Below are 18,424 nucleotides of genomic sequence, written 5' to 3'. Positions count from 1 at the left end.
CGTACACCTCCACCCCGATGTTGAAATAGCCTGCCTTTATCGACTCCGGAAGTGATGAACGAGCAAATGTCATCAGATATGTATTGGTATTGATAACTGAACCATCTTTCCTTATCGTGAAACGTTTCACTGATGTTACCATCTGATCCTTTAACTCTGTAGCAATTTCTTCTTCAGACATGGCGGACAAGCAACGAGCCCTGTCACGAACAAGAGTTTAGTGTTCTGTGCACAGACACAGCAACCTCAATATTAGCAAATATTTTTATTGATAGCAAATTGAGAGATTGCTGTCTCCGTGCACACTCCACAAGAAGTGAACCACTGCGGAGACGGGTGACGTTGTTTACTTCACCGCAAATGCCAGAAATGGCCTTTGAAATGGCAAACGGATTTAATTTTATTGGAAGGAAATCAGTAGCCTCAATGACTAGAAATCGTGGCCAGGAATCACTGTCAGAATTTTGTCCAGCTGAGGGATCCAAATCCTCAAAACGTCTTTTCTTGTCTGAACGAGTTGAACCAGCATGTGATAGTGCCATGGCGAAAGTAAATGATTCAGCACCTCTGCTCCCCACCCACCATGGAGTGTCAACAAGGACGGTGTCAAATAGCACCGGATCTCCGAGATGCCGACATCAGGGATACCGAGGTGTTATACTCCAGAGATAAAGACTTGAAATGCTCTGAAAAACTAAAAGAATAAATGCCAGGCTGGTTCAGCCCATGACATCATTCCCAAGAATCACAGATTTCAGAGGTCTAATATCACCAGATTGGCCCATGAGCCACCGCCTTCTGGCATAGGACTCTAGGCAAGTTCATGTATTCGAAAATTAATACATTCTAGATCAGAAAAACAAGACCCATTGATAATGCATTCTGCAAGTATATTCACTATGCGCAGGGCTTGGCGTGACCAGCCGATTGATAGAATCGGGCCAATTCTATCACCCGTCTAGGTGAAGTCAGGGCCAAAGTGGTGTGTTAGGCAACAGGAACACGGTTGCAGGCCCCTGTTGCCCTCAACAACCAGGATCCCTTCCTCCACCGACACAGGTCCGCAACCCACGGCAAACAGGTTGGTGGACCAAATATCCCCCCGGGTCCACAACGGAGGTGTCGGCGAGCTCTTCGCATTACCCAGCACCCAGCACCCAGCACGAGGAGGTGGCTCGCCAGGGGTGCCTGCCATTACAGGGGATAAATATGTGAGTGTTAAAACAATGACGGATCTTTTTACTAATGTGAATTATCATTTAATACTTGATTTTGTTTTTAAAAGAAATAGAATTGGTGGGTAAATTTTTAACAATATGTTTTGTATATAGATAACGTCTTTTATAAATGGTAGTATAAATTAGCAACTGCGAATGTTAGTGGCTGTATCCTCAAAGGGGGTTAAAAGTATCGTAAAATTATTGTCCCCGTGAGAGGGTATGTAAGACCCAAAACTTTCAAAGTCAAATTTAAACTTACCAATTTTTTAGAACGTAGTATATTTGTTATTTTAAATTTCGGCTACACTTTCCTACACTCGCCAGTGGCTTTAGGGATGGTTTAAATCCAGCTAGGGTCCATGCAGGTAGCAAAAGTAATGTAAGTCCCCGTGGTCCCTAGTATGGTGATCTACCTTCAGTTGTTGGCGATCTATAGCCTATTTTTATTTTGTGTTGTCCCTTATAGCTAAAACGTTTTAGATTTAATTACTAGTTTTACATGTATATCTGTGATATTTTACTGTCCTTCGTTGGCAGGGTTGTAAAATCTACCTTTTATTATTGTTAATCTCCATATTGTTGACTTTAAATTTTAACTCACTTCAAACAGCCCGCATACTTTATGGCCGCATACAACAGATTCAAACAGCACGTGTGTTGTATACTGTCCATAACATGTTCAAACAGCATGAGTGCTTTATGGCCGCCTATTACTGGTTCATACAGCACGCGTGTTTAATGGCTGTCAATAATATGTTCAAAGAGCACGAGTGCTTTATGGCCGCCTACACTACGTTCAAATAGCATGTGTGTACTTTATGGCCGCCTATAACAGGGTCAAACAGCGCGTGCACTTTATGGCTGCAATACCAGTTTCAAAGAGCATGCTTACTTCATGGCTATTTATAACAAGTTCAAACAGCAAGTGTGCTTTATGAACTTCTGTCACTGGTTCATACAGCACACGTGCTTAATGACCGCCTATAACAGGTTCAAACAGCATGCATGCTTTATGGCTTCCTATAACGGGTCAGACATTACAAGTGCTTAATCACCATTCTTAACATGTTCAAACAGTATGCATGCTTTATGGCTGCCAATACCAAGTTCAAACAGCATGCCTGCTTCATAGCCTCTTAAAACAGATTCAAACAGCACGTGTGTTTTATGCTGTCCAAAACATGTTCAAACAGCACGAGTGCTTTATAGCTAGCTTTAACAGGTTAATAAAGCACACATGTTTTATGGTTGCCTATAATAGGTTCCAATAGCACGATTGCTTTATGGCCGCCTACAGTAGGTTCAAATAGAATGTTGTATTTTATGGCTGCCCATAACACATCCAAACAGTGCGAGTGTTTTATGACTACCTATAACAAATTCAAACAGCGCGCGTCCTTTATGGCTGCTTATAACAAGTTCAAACAGTACGTGTGCTTTATGGTCGTCTATAACAAGTCCATACAGCACGTATGTTTTATGACTGCCTATAACGGGTTCAAACAGCACCCGTGCTTAATGGCCGCCTATAACATGTTCAAACAGCCTACGTGCTTTATGGCAGCCTATCACAGGTTCAGACAGTGCGTGTACTTTATGGACGCCAATATCAGGGAGTCAAACAGCCTGTATGTCTTATGGCGACTTGTAACAGGTTCAAACAGCAAGCCTGCTTAATGACGGCGGCTTTATGGCCTGTGGGCTCCGGTAACAGTTTCAAACAGCCTACGTAATATTCTCCAGTCTAGTCTATACCAATGTATATCTACAGCTTGATCACTGTGATCATGTTCAGCACTTCTGAGACATGTATGTAGAAGAGATTAGTGGAAGGAATTACGCCCTCACAATAATTCTTCGTACAGTGGGTGTCAAATTTCTGTTTTTGTTGAGGATGCTTTGATCTGCAACATACATCAAACAGCCTCCCTACATACAGCAGATCAGCTGGGTACCTTACAAAATGTTCGCGATCCCCCGACCACTGACTTTAAATTTCAGTTGATGTGACATGTTCAGTGTGGCTCAATGAAACCGCCTTGAACTATTTGGATTGGTAACTTCACATAGGAAACTGGATGTTACCTCTGTGTTATCATGGTACACTTTGTGGCATATTTTGTGACATTGTTTTCCTGAGCCTGTGTTAAGATGAACGTTCATATCTGTTCAGTCAATACATTGTAAATTACCTGCATGCAAGCCTGACTCAGTTTGTAGGCAAAAAAAAGACACGGAATGTGAACAATGGTATTCCATATCGATCTCGTGCGTATACACCGTTGTGTGTACATCAAACATCGCCCTTTTCGTTTTGTATTGTCACTGACACCTTTTCAAAGCTGTATGGAATGTATGGCATGTATGGAATTCCCAAACGGATATGAACATTTAAGCTGACATTTTGGAATGGAATATATTATATACAATTAATATGTACACCGTAGATAGTACATGATACTGTTCCTATTGTCATGAATTACGTCATACTGCACCACGTAATGAGAAGATACTTAACATTAACCATTTAACAACTGACTCGTCATTTAAAGGACATGATGGTTTACAGTACGAAGGCGTAATAGACAGAGGAAATGAAGACGTGGTTCATCACATTGAAGTATTCCACTGTGTTGGCGTGGAGGACAACATGCCATTTTATAGTGGACCAGGGGAGGGTGAAAACAAACCACCTACACTGAGTAAATGCCGAAACGTCATAGGTGCATGGGCGATGGGAGCGGGGGTAAGTTAATGCCGATGTTTACATCTATCACTTTTAACAACTAACAGCAAATCTTATAATCATGTGAACAATTTACGGAATCGTACAACTTGGAAAATGTCACAATTCTTTTCACTTATTCAGTAAATGATGTTATTTCTTGTATCTTGAGATTTGATAGTTTGACTACAGGGTAGTGTGTCCAATGTTTGCACTTACAAGTGTATGTTTCAGCCTATTGTGTACCCTGAAGAGGCGGGTTCTCCTGTCGGGGGTATTGATTCTACCCCATATGTTCTATTGGAGATTCATTACAACAATCCAGAACACATACAAGGTAATGGCATACTTAAAAACGGGATGTTACATTTCATATATTTATTTATACAAGTTTGACATTTTTCACAAATCATTCTTAACGAAGGAAATCCAGCGAGTTTGGGATGTCAGGATCACACTTGTGAAGGGTATAAAAAGCTTCGAGTCAACTTTGTGTGCAGTCTCTTTCCGTGTTGTCACAGCACCTAGTGTACAGTACACAACCCTGTCTTCTTAAAAGAACCCACGAATCCGTTCGTATGTGACCAGATGGTGGCCACATAAATTTGTGCAGACACACGGTTGCAGGCACCACTGCGTGCAGTGAACTTGGACAAATTACTGTGACTATGTGTTGCAGTCCACCCAGCTGTGAATGAGTGCCTCGTTAGGAAACATCGTGAGATGAGAAAGCAGTGTTCACGGTAGGTTTTATAAGACTGACTACAGAAAAAAAGTATTTATATGTAGTGCAGATCTTATGCGCCTTGAGCAAGTACTAGTTGTGTGGATATGTGTCCGATTTAAATATCCTGTAAAATAGTAACCAGTCGGTCCCGAGAAGTTTCTTTTGGTGGACCTGGTGAATCCGATTTGATAATGCACGATAATTCATTAATATGCAAACGGATGCATGACCCCACAGGTCAGCAAGGTGAGATCACGGATGTTTGATGTTATGCACTCATGCAGGTAATGATCCGAGCCTTCATCAATAGAGAGAGATGCATAGTAATTAAGCATATTAGCGATGGCGGTGAGTTTTCCAAAACGTGCGCGCTTTACATCGTCACGTGACCTTGCTGAGTCACCGGTCGGCTGGTATGGTGTATTTAAATGAGGCACAATAACTTATGAATATACCATGTATTCATGCGGTCACGGGTCAGAAAGTTCAAAAGGTGTTCCATGTTCTTATTACACAAAATGAATTAACTGACCCTTAATGAACCCGAAACAAAGCGCAGTAACCTCTTCTGTATAGGCAAGGCAAGCCGTGGGTGGAATGTGGCATAAGGTTTCGATATCGCGACCAGAGTACGTTCAACACAAGGCTCAGTAAAATGAAATGATGAGGTATTTGTGAATTGAAATATTGTGTGTAAATGTAACCCATTCATAAACCAATGTATGCAGGATCCAGTTTTAACAATGTTTTTTGGGTGACAAAACAGGTAGGGCACCCAGTGAATCGGAGATAATTACTAAGTTTCAGTACGTGATGAAAGATTAAATTAAATTAAATTATCTCGACTTGCACAGCAATATCGGTTACCCATTGGTCAAACCCTGTCACATGCCATAGGTTTATTATAAGTTGTTCACTGGTCACTAAGAAAGCGTGGGTTGAGGTACTCTCAATGTTTGTGTATGTTCCCTGAGCCGGTAATTTCCGCGCACCATGCGTCTTTTAATGTTCTTCGAGATAAACAGGTAACTACAACCAGGGATAATGTACAAAAGGATAGGTCACTCTTGCTTTCTTTACCATTTGTACTAATTAGCGTGTGCCTCGTCATGCTCAAACGCACACAGTGACTTGGCTCGTTCCTAGTGCAACTTCAGCCAGTTTATTAGTATCAGTCGGAATTTTACAATGAATGAATGAATGAATTATAGTAGGAAGTAAAAGCAAGAATTATATGTGAATGTTTGAAAGAAATATAAAAATAAGAAGTACATGTGTGAATGAATGAAACAATAAATAATACACCACGACTATCCCTCCCAAAACATGTTAAAGACCGCAAAAGTATCGCTAGAACACATCAGTTAACATCAGCTGTCCTTTTTAAAAAATCTACTGTAAGACATTTTTTGTTTACATTAATAATTAATTCAGATAGCCTATTGCATGTGGGGAATTGCATGGACATTAACAAAATACCTGACACTATCACCCACCCCTCAAAACCATAAAGTTTAAACTATTACAAAGCGTTCTGAACATATTTCCAGTTTTGTAAATAATAAGACCAACAAGAATAAAAAAACTTATAGAATTATAACCCTCAAACATCACAAGCATCAATGGGGATTAGATCAGATCGGCGATATGTCATATTTTTCACACACATCACATGCACCCTAACAATTTTCCAAAATCATAAAGCTATCACTATTACTTGCAAGCACCTTTCATCTGATAGTATGTTCCCCTCATAAGAATTGAAGGTGTATGTGAAAGATGTTTTTGAAACAATAACTAAAAACACTCAAACAGTATTTAAATGCCGGACCAGGACATATCAAGAGAAAATACCTTTCAACTAAACGTATGTTTCCCTCCTAAAACTTAAACAAAGGTGTGAAAGAAGTTTTTATCGGCACAATCTTCGCGGTGAATCGAGAATGGAAGCCAGTGAGCTATACCATACCGACTTGAAACTTAACTACAAGTCTACTGTCCTAATACTGACACTAATACCAATTATTTGACTAAATCTGAAGTGACAAAATGGTTAACTTATCTTCTACATGTAGGCTTCCAGGTGTCATAACACACAGCGATTTAAAACAGCTGTTGAAAATAAATCCTGCGGGGAATATTGCAATGTGTGTGTGTGTGTGTGTGTGTGTAAACTGGGAACACTGAACATAACAGAAGAGCGCTCAGGCAATCGGAAAACGACATCTATGTGTGAGGTAAGAGTATTTTCTATGTCAAACTGGACCGCGCGCGTGGTCTTTTTGGATTGTAGTAGTAACAACATGTCAAGAGTTATCTCCTTTGTTTGCATTGCTTGTAAACAAACAGTAGGCGACGCGGTGTGGTGTTGCAACGTTTCCGTTGGAGTCAGTACGCTCCAGAAGCCCATGCCATCAATAAGCAAGAGATGCAATCTGCCCACACTGTAGAAAAATCATTCTATCCCTGCCACTGTGGTCACAGTACAGTCAAGGTGTCACAGGTGCAGTACTCAAATTATGACTGTCACTGACCACGAGAGTGTATACATATTGTCTCTATGTGTTTATCAGCGAGTTGCCGATTCTGAGAAAGAACGTACTGGACAAACCATTCAGAATAAACTAGCTCAAATTCATCTTCTCTTCTCCCATCTTCAACTTGGTGCTAGCGACCCAAAAACGACCCGCTTTCTCGCCCGGTCCCGGAGTCCGCCAATGACACTTCCAAGTGGTGATCATGACGGATGAGAGGAGTTAGCGACAGAAATGCTGTGACTTCCAGGTCAGAGATCTAGGGGTTTACCTCCCTAGTGCCTGGTGCATCACCAAAAAATCGCAGTAAAGAGACCGACAAGGGCACCCATGGATGAACAATAACTTCTATGTACTGTTAATAGTATTACATGCTATACATGCAATACATTTATCAAGAAATCTTTGTACACGTCCAATCTTACAATTTGGTATAATAATGATCTGTCATTTTTAATTTAATCCAAAAACACTACTATATATACAAAATAAGATGTATTCATTCTATGAATCATGTTAGTTGTAACCATTCACTACTAATTCTATTATGTTGTCATAGCATTCCTGTTAGTTACTGGTATCATGTTGTCATAGCATTGTGACGTCATAAGCATTGTGAGGTCATAGGCAGAGTTAACAGTTAGCCTTACTGTTCATTTCAGGTCAGCCTGAAGAGGGGGCTAGGATAAGCCCCGAAACATCGTGAAAATAAACTCAAGAAGTTGCTATCCATAACATTTGTCCTGTATTGCTACGCCAACTTCTAAATGCCTTTGAAGAATCAGATTTAAAACGTTTAGTGAGGGTGTTCGTCGAGATAATTTCGTTACATGTGTTCGCGAGTTTGATATGGAACTTTATCATGTGTCCGACCGTCGATTTCGATTGATATTTAACTCGGACACGTGATACATCTCCTCAATATCAAACTCGTGAAGACGTGGTAATTTATAGTGTTAGACCCTTTGAGACGCAAAGGCCTATGAGATGTATGGTACTACATGATTGCGTGACCTGCGCTGTGGGTGGCCTTGTGAAACTAAACTCTTGTGTCAGCATGGGTTGACACACATATGCCTATTTCATTTGATAAATATTCAAGTAATACAATTCATGGATTCCAAAAATGTGCATTTGACGATAGTTGACCACGTTCCAGTAATTATTCTATGTGTTATTTTTGTTGGATGTGGGGGTGTCTTGTTTAAGCTAAATACATGGCCTGGCTGTTAAGCGGACAATGATGCAGCCTAGGGGTTTGATGTGAGCGATAAGGTGAAACGAGTTCATTGTTCAGGGGTGTGATATGACCCATTGACTTCTTAAGGTTGGGAAACGTTGAAACACACGACCTGTCACCCCTCCCTTTTTTCTGATAACTTCATGGTTCTATTTGAATTACACATAATCATTTTAAATAAAATCATCTGAATGCGTTTCTTAAGTAATCATACTGTGTTAGAATATGTCGATCATTGAACTTTGTGTTAGTATACTTATGCTACTCAAAAAAAAAAACCCCAAAACAACAGCAACTACCTGTCTACCCGTTCCTGATAAGCTGACACTTTGGGCATTACGTCTAATGATTGTGAATATTTTCAGTTTTTCAAGAGGTATTTTTCACAAATCCAGTAGATTTTCGTGGATAATTATTTTCCCATGAAATCCAAAGATATAAATAATGTTGTGTTAGAATATTGCATTAGATATGTAGCGTTGTTTATACATATGTCAGATTGCATGATACACAAGACAAAAACAAGCACATCATTAATTAAGTCTTTGGATTTCATATGAAAATAACTATTATAAGTTTCATAGAGTTTCATAGGAATACTAACACAAAGTGCGACATAATCTAACACAGCATGACGAATTGAGAAACCCATTCTGTCTAATTCTGTCTACGGTGTTTATGTGTAATGCATATTAACCATGAAGTTATCAGAAATTGTCACAATACATTGAAATATTGCCGATGTGCCGTCAAATCTTTACTCACTCACTCACTCACTCACTCACTCAAATATCAGAAAGGAGGAGGGGAAGACAGGTCGTGTTTTTCAACGTTCCCAATCCTGGCTAAAATGTAAATGGTAGTCGAATCGCAGGCCCTCTCTCCCTCAACAATGAACTCGTTTCACCTTCTCGCTCACACCAAACCACCAGACTGCATCATTGTTAACCATGTCAAGTGTTTTAGCTTGAAAAAAAGACCCCCCCAACTCCAAGTAAATTATGACATTACAGCTGAGACCAAAAAGCATTATGGTATCTGATTGAAAAGACTCTACGACATATGGCGAGAACCGTTCAAGGAAACCATGTCGCCATCGCCAGTTGAAGAAGGTGAAGCACCAGAAGTAACGGTCATTAAACCGTTGCCGTCGCAAAAGGTGACTCGAGATCGAAAGTGGTAGTACTCAGTCACACTTTGCCGGACGCCCAGGACTTCTACAACCGCATCTGGAAGATCGAGACTCGTACGAAGCAAAAACGCAAATATATTGGTAAATGTCTTGTATAGACTGGACATCGATGACGCCAAAGAACAGCAGGAGGAAGAAGCCATTTTGATATCCACATGGTGGGGCAGATGGTGGAAACGACACAAAGATGAGTCTACATTTCAATGTCCACCATGCTCCTATAGAAGGTCATCCAATAGAAGCACCATAGCACCCCGACCACATGGCCTAGGGGAATCGATCGTTTAACCTGTTCGATATGGGCGAATGGTAGATTTTGCTGAGTCGACACATGAACGGTCCACAACCCAATCAAAGCCATTCTATTCCACCAGCGTCTCAAACCGTTTCTAATATCTTGTAGCCATACATGGCAATCATTTCTCCATCAGAGGTCATTGGCAAATCGAGTAGCGGCAAATGGCAGATTTTCCCTTGGCATTTGGCTACAGCAAACTTTGTGCACGTTTTTTGCTTTTCAGTGCTTGTTGCACAGATGGGATTGCCGCTTCCATGCAATATGTTGTATTTCGTCTTCGCTTGCCAAAGGGTCAAACGACCCGATTAGATCACAGCATAGGCTTCACGTGATAGCTTGGTTCCTGGCATTTGTTCTCTGTCCATGCATCCGCAGTATCTCTAATTAGAGTGCACTTCCACCAGCGGAATTTGCAGTGACACTCTTTGTCTTCCGGAATTCTACTTTTTTTTCGGGACTGTGGGAGCCGAGGTGGCAGTTTGGAGGCCCTGGTGCGTCCATGCAATCCAGAACTATCATTCTGTATACTACTCCAGTAGTAAACGTGCGTCTCCACGTGTAGCAAGAAATATGTCTGTAACTTTACTAACTGCTTGTAAAACGTATGTTGTTTTGACAATTAAAACCACGCACTATTTCCATTTGAAGCCAAAACATTCCCAATAACATCGAACTTCTACATAATTCTTATAACGTTTGGTGTGAGTTTTAGATCAAGTTATTTATATACATATTAAGTTATCAAAATATGATAAATTTGCACCCAAAAAGCATAACGTTTACTTACACAATTTGTGCGGCAAGACCAAATGGTAAAAAGTAGTTTCAGCCGTAGCGCGCAGTTACTCTGTACTAAGCAAGCTGTGACGGCCGCTAGCAAACGTATTTTCGATGGTGCGTATTACCGGGTTTGAACAATCTCGTCAATTTGCTGATTTCAACAAAGACATAAGGCTCTATTTCCGTACAAATGTGAAGCATTTGTCACACTTGATAATACGAGGCACATGCTCTCTTCTATGATAGACAACGTTTCCAGTTATCATGTGTTCAGCACTGGATAACTGGATAGACGCAGGTCAGGTATCAATCTTGTGAAATGAAACATTGTCAAAAATAACGAAAAACAACGGCGCTGAAGCACACTAGTACCATGTTTGATTCCAATCCCCTAAACAGCCTTGTGCATGTGGAAGACAGGCTTGCGTCTTTCTATCACTCAGTGTTAGCACAACTCGATAAACACAGCACGCGTCGTGACCTCGCTCAAACAGTTTATTGTATGCATAGAAATTATATGTTCTTATCGTACTTTTCTGAAATGTTAAACTTCCAGCCCCTGCCTTTATTATGTATTTCCTTTACAGATACCCGACTTGTTTTAAGCCCGACGTGAATATACAATCTCCAAACGTTTGTGGATATATTTTATTATTCATTCGGCGGTTCATTCGACAAACGATTATTGAAAACGATTGGCAAATGTATGTTTATACAATTCAGTATCGTGAAAAAATCAGCCTAATTCAATTATATATTGCCGATGTTATTGTGTTTTATATTTTGAAAAGTAACATCGATTTGGGCTCACATAATCATACATTTACAATGGGCTTGATACCTCAAAGATCTGATCCACGTATTTAATTATACGCGAAGGATGACTGTTAACGTTACCATTACTTGAACTGAATGTCTGCTGTGTGTTCAATGTAGGTATAGTGGACAGTTCAGGGATACGGTTTTACGTAACTCGACAACTGAGGCAATACGATTCCGGAATCATGGAACTTGGACTTGAATACACCGACAAAATGGCTCTACCCCCGGGCCTTCCTTCTGTCTCACTTACAGGGTTCTGTGTACAGACGTGTACCCAAGTCGTAAGTATTGCAAATACAGCCTTACAATAACATCTAATTAATGTTACGACACCTTATTGAACTATGTACGTTCCTAGTTAAAACAGTATCACAGTTGTACTGTGCCATATTGCATCTGCAGATGGACACCTCATAAACATCAGTGGATATTAAAATGTGCTGAATTACCGTGACAGGGTATTCCGTCCGGAGGGATACACATCTTCGCCTCACAGCTCCACACACATTTGACAGGGAAAAAAGTCTACACTCGCCATGTTCGAGACGACCGAGAATTACCAGAACTCAATCGCGACAATCATTACAGTCCCCACTTCCAGGAGATCAGGCGGCTGCCAGTTCCTATCAACATTCTTCCTGTAAGTTTACTTTTTCAATTTGCACCATTGTCTTAAAGTGACAGGACATTACAACAATCATACAATATTGCTTTGTAAAGTGTCAAACTGTCTTGCACAATATATAGGCACAAGATACTCTTCTGCAAGATATCATATGGACCTTAGTATGTGGAATATTGACTGAAATGTGTGCAGTTTAATCTTTCGTGAATTTGTCAGAGACTTATACTTATCAATACTTAAACATGTTCATTCTTACATGACATAAGTTACGAGTTAGTCATATAGGTATGGTCCAGTTCTTGTAATTTTATAGCGTCGACAAACCATTCATTCATCTTCAACTAACGACATGTTTTTGCTAAGATGATGTAAACAAAGTCTATTACAATACAGTGTATTATTTTGCCTCGCTGTTTTAGGTGTAAGTTTGAATATATTACATCTGATCTAGGCTTAAAATATGTTTGTAATACCAGGGAATATCTCAGGATAGATATCTTTCAACTTTCAACATTGTCTTAAATTGACATTATGTCAAACATGAAACCATATGCCACCAATCTTGGGTTACACAATAAAACAATCTCTGCTTAAAGAGTGAGATAAACATTTTTACATTTCATATGTCATGACTTATCCACAAAATACCCAAACCAAACTGAAATACAATGCTTCAGATATGCAATGCACATGTAATTCTCCCTACATCATCAAGTGTCTCGAGCATACAATAAGCTGTATAAGATATTCTCTAGTTATACATCATAGTTAATCTACACAAGTATTTAACCGGTTTTAACATGTAATTACGCTGAAACTCCGCCACATTCGCCACAATATTAAATGCATCAGTATCCTCGTGCATAACTGAGTTTGTACTTTTTCAATAATTTGTGAATAAAGGATGCCCCATACCTAAGTAACTATAAGTAAAATCATTGTATCAAAAACCTTAAATACATCAATACAAGAGACTAATCACTATTTATATTGGTAACCACAGAATGACATTAAAGCTTGAGATACTACACAACTCTGTACCATTTTTCACAGGCTCTAAGAGGACGTCCCCCATGCATACCACACCTATAATACATCAATGAAAGATATTAATCCATATTTATATTGGTAACAATAGAATGAAATTAAAGCTTGAGATGCTACATAACTGTGTTACCCTTATAGTACCATTGTTCACAGGAACTAAGAGGACCTCCCCATGAAACGCCAAATCCTCCTAGGGTTACTGTTACCCTAAGCAGCTGTTTCATTTGACTCATAATCATATGTCACATGAACAATCGTTTAGAAAGTACTTTTAGCGGTCCTGATTTTTCCTCAAATAAATGACAAATCAGTGTTAATGTTAACATGGTTGAAAGTCTTGAAATTTAAACGCTAGTCATATGAACTTTAGCATGAATACCGATGCAAGGTTGTTGGCACAATGAAGCAAATTATACTTGATGAGTTATATGGATTTAACGTTAGAGATTTCGAAAATTCTTCGATTTAACGTTAGAGTCTTCGTTCATGGCGGATATAGAAAGTGCAATAAAATATTTAGCTCTAACACTGTTTGATAAAAATGCATATGTTTTTCCTGTCCTAAATGATTATGCATGTGTTTAAGGGTGATGCACTAGTTACTACATGTGAATACAACACGGTATCCAGGGCGAACGTGACTGTGGTGAGTTGTTTGAATAACTGAAGAGGAATATATGATGCATCCAGTTGTTCTTATGTACATTTCTCTTGTTTTGTGGATTTCTTGTAGATGCTAACTTTTGTACATATCTGTCATCACATGAATTGTGCGATAGGTCTAAACAGGACCGTTTCGTGAGTGTCCATCCTAAGTTGTATTACCCGTGTGTGCCAAGTTGCGGACAAATGCATCACTTCCGGTGTCCCGAAAACGTTGTGTTGACTGAGTTGACCAACGGTGCATTGATGCACATTACAGTGCCTGACAATCATCACATCTGAAGAAACGCCGCTAACCATAGCGAGAACCTGATTCTTGTCGTCTTGTGTGAAGCGTGGCATTCTCTCAACGTGATTCAGTTTAACAATTCCTCGTGCTTTTATAAAGCCTTGGTGCAGGTAATGCGCGTGAACAACGTTTTTCATGAATGTGATTGTGTTTACGAGAAATATCAAAGATTCAATTTTATCGAAGTTTATTCAGGAGGAAGTCTCTGAGACTCAATCTCGAAATAGGAAAGAATATCAACCTTTTATCCCTACATCCTCTGTATCGTAGGTAAAAATCTTCAATAGAAGTTTTGCCAGTTCCAGGACAACAAATACCAATTGCGTTTTTAATGGTTTTCAGTATATTTAACTCAACTGATGGTCTGACATTAAAGATTGCCGTATGTCCAGCAGACTTGTATTGTTGCCGGCTATTCCGAATACATGTGCTCGCACATTTCTATCACTGATGATCTTTCAAAGGCAATTAATGACATAAATATTCTGAAATTACATCGTTAGTTTTCACACATATCCATCGCCCCCTCTCCCATTAGCCCAGTCGAGACATTAGCCCATTCATGATCTTTTCACACCTTTCGCTGTTTGGATAGTGATGGCTGTCCACTTACATTACACGTGTATGTACAGTGACTAATCGTAGATGACCTGGTGATAGGTAAGCCCAGTTCACATGTATTCTAATTTTGGAGTCTTCTTGGGTATAATTATATTCTCTCCATCTCGCCTCATACTAAGCAGCCACAGAGAGGGCATTCGATGACATCAGATGTAAATACGAGACCTAAACACATGCGTCGTTCTGTTTCTCTTGTAGGGGGGTCTTGCCATAACAGACGAAATGTGTGTAAACTATGTCCATTACTACCCCCGTGGAGATCTGGAAGTATGCAAGAGCTCCATTGATACATCAGCATTACTGTCGTTTTTCAAATTCATGAACAAGTGAGTATGTGAAGGTCAAGTGTTGCACTTCTCTGTGACGTGCTCTAAATCCTCATGAATGTACACTTTACAACAACAAATAGAAACGCAAACGTGGTTTTCAGATGAATGCTTAATGTAGGCAACAGTTCATAGTGAATCGATCATCTTTCATACACTGACAAAGGTTCATCATGTAACGTTCTGCCCTTAACTTGCCCTGGACGTGTACCAAGTTCTGCCACGTGGGATCATTACACTCAAACCATCAAATTTGTCCACCTGATGCATGCAGTTTCATGCCATGACGTCACTAAATGAGGCTCAAGTTATATTCATACTCCTATGTCCTTGACACAATTGATCAGCATGAATGACTGCTCGTACTTGTTACCCTGCGACCCTTACTCATCAAATTCTGGTATCGCTGTAGCTGTAGAGATGGTCGCGGTGAGCCTGTGAAGTACAGTCTAGTGTAAGAAAAGGGATGACGACGGCACACCACGGGTTTATAAGAATCTCTGTCGGTACTTGTTCACGTGCTTCTCCTGGCTGTCCCTTTCTCTGTACTCCTCCCTCGCAGCAAATCGTGAACTGTTTCAGTATTTTAATGGTAGTTTGTTAAACAACAGTTATATTTTTAGGACATAAATGCTGCAAAAAACCTCACAGAGTTGTTCGGATGGTTTTTTTATCATGATCAGCGTTTCATTGAGCAGTATATGTTTATTAGTTTTTTATTGCAATTCATCGGACCGCTTTTGAGCCAAACGGATTGTGTGCGACGAACCGGTATGAGCCCATCCGACGCTGCAATTGTGACCCATGGCCGATCTAGGTTGGTCACAAGTTGACCCCTGACTAAGGTTCTATAGTCTTGGAATGGTGGTTGGTTATAGCTCCGTCAGATATTTCCAATTTTCTACTTTTGCGTCTCTAATTTGGCACAATATATCCCAAACTGCTCTTCCAGCTTGATGGCCATGGTCTTCATCTGTTCCCCCATCTTTTGGAGTAATACTACTTGTATACATCAACCCATTCGCGGTTTGATATGCTTGTTGGTTTTAGATTACAACCTGCATTGCAAAATGATTACTTCTCGCCAAACACAAGATCACACAAGTTATAATGGATGGCATGTTTTCTGCCTTAACTTGTTATCTATTTTAGTGTGTGAAAATCTATGTGTTTTACGTGGAGACTATTTGCTCTGATTGCACAATGCCCCTTAGAAAGTGGTCAGATGTAACTTATGTTATATTTGGGATGACACTTTCTTAGTAAAGTACAAATTCTAGTACTTTTTGGGTGAGTCTATCCGGGATTCGAAGCGGCACCCTCAGAGTAGGCACCTAATCGCCAGTACACAAAGGATGGGACTACACCAAAAATGTACTAGAAGTTGTACTTTACTAAAACTAATGTGCTGTGGTTGAGTCAAATTTCCATCCAAATACCTCAGTTAAAGAATGCATTGAGTAAAGTTCGGCGTCTGTTTCATTCATTGTTTCATTCATTCATTCATTCCATAAATTTCAGTATTAAGGGCACGTGGAAACAAGGTTTAGAATTGATTTCCGCAATAAGATGACACTAACGGGATCTGGTTATCAAGATGGCGGATATGGTTGCCACTTGTCATTGTATGTCAAATGCGTAGATTCATGCTCACGTTTTTGTATCACTGGATTGTCTGGTCCAGACTGTATTATTTACAGACCGCCGCAATTTAGCTGGGCGTTAAACAACAACCAACCATCCAATCATCATAAGGCCGAGGTCCACCTACGGCTAATACAATAAAAATAGTTAGAAAAAGAGTGCGACCGAAAACATCTCTAGTTGTAACAGTACTATTGCATCCAGTCCTCTAATATTTAAGTAATCTTATTATTCATTTAGCAACTGAATGTCAGTTGCTAATGGATGAAATAACATATATCAGAGAACTAGAACATTGTTATCAAAGTATCCCTCGGATTAGCATAGATAACAAGTAACAAGTGTGAAATCTTTTTGGGCAAATATGTGCATAAGCTGGTCAGTTCAATACTAAAAATGTCATTTTCAATGACAAGTAAGTTACATAATGGACGAAACCCATCGATACACAATCTCCATTCAATAGTGTATGTATCTCCTTACTAAAGGATTATTTACCAACTCAAATATGAACTTTTCAGAATGGAATTGCAGCCGACCTCTCCTCTGAAGACTAGCCGTGCGAACTACCACGGAATTGATTGGAGCCCTCTTAATGTACACCTCTTGGAATACTTGTACGACACTTCGTCTCTTTCTGTACAGTGTAACAAGTCAGATGGACAACGATTTTGTGTAAGTAACAAATAGGCTCGCAGAAAAAAAAATCTTGTGGCACAAGTATTGGACTGCATGAAATGAAAAGAATATAAAAGAAAATGACATAATAATGTGTGATAACAGTTAACTGAATGTTAAATGAAACTGTCTGGCACTGTACGGTCATCATCTGGTTTGGTGTCTTGACAGGAACCCGGGAACAGTAATCTTGCTCAGTTGAAATTGCTTAGGACCAGATTGTGAAACACTACACGACCTTGGTACGAACAACGTCTGTTTTCATTGAAATCGCAGAAGTTGGAATGTCAGCTACTTTGCATTTCTGCTACTGTCATGTTATATTTTTCTACATTACTACTGTTACACTGTATTACGCGTGAGTGAGTATGGTTAACACGCCGATTTTAGCACACTTCCAGCAATATCAAGACAGGGGACAAAGTTAGCAAAGCCTGCATGTCTTTTACATGCAATTTACACGCCTACGTTTTGCTTGGAAAGATTCAACCGAGAATACGTCGTGGCAGGTACCATTGAAAGGGACATTTCTTTCTGGCTCTTTCTTAAACGACAAAGGAATGAGGGCTAAAATAGTTAAATACAATACGAAAACGGCGTCAAAATCTCTGTAATACATGTGCACGTTCATACTATATACATTCAGGGTACGTGGAATGGTGTTCCTCCTACAAGTACCTTCGGTGGGCTCATGCATCATGGAAGCATATGCAAAGGATCACATTCGTCCCCCTTGCTGTGAAGTCAAAGACGGAATTAGACTGGCGCCTTCTCCGAACTACTCATATCTGGATTGATTACTCAGTGTCACTGTAATCATCTGTTGGTATGTGAAACAGCACCAAGAGCGTGTTTTACACATGCATGGGACTTATACTTTTTTGTATTCAAACTTTAATGTGCATTACAATGGATCATGTGTCTGAAAAATGTAAACAATACATGGCAATTCGGCTGGATCTCATGCTCATGCATTCTATTGCCCAAACAGTT

General features: G+C 39.8%; 1 protein-coding gene across 1 annotated transcript in view; it reads left to right on the top strand.

Annotated features, from left to right (window-relative positions):
- Window positions 1-18,211, top strand: part of LOC137271804 (dopamine beta-hydroxylase-like) — a 153,491-nt gene extending 135,280 nt beyond the window's left edge. Inside the window, exons 5-12 of the mRNA XM_067804204.1 lie at window positions 3,790-3,966; window positions 4,180-4,282; window positions 11,653-11,819; window positions 11,996-12,178; window positions 13,797-13,856; window positions 14,982-15,109; window positions 17,275-17,428; window positions 18,078-18,211. Coding sequence (XP_067660305.1) covers window positions 3,790-3,966; window positions 4,180-4,282; window positions 11,653-11,819; window positions 11,996-12,178; window positions 13,797-13,856; window positions 14,982-15,109; window positions 17,275-17,428; window positions 18,078-18,173 — 1,068 coding nt within the window. The 3' untranslated portion in view covers window positions 18,174-18,211. The remainder of the gene's footprint in view (window positions 1-3,789; window positions 3,967-4,179; window positions 4,283-11,652; window positions 11,820-11,995; window positions 12,179-13,796; window positions 13,857-14,981; window positions 15,110-17,274; window positions 17,429-18,077) is intronic.
- The last annotated feature ends 213 nt before the right edge of the window (window positions 18,212-18,424 follow it).

This window comes from Haliotis asinina, chromosome 2 (assembly GCF_037392515.1).
Source record: "Haliotis asinina isolate JCU_RB_2024 chromosome 2, JCU_Hal_asi_v2, whole genome shotgun sequence".
Lineage (NCBI taxonomy): Eukaryota > Metazoa > Mollusca > Gastropoda > Lepetellida > Haliotidae > Haliotis > Haliotis asinina.
This window is presented reverse-complemented; position numbering and strand designations above follow the sequence as displayed.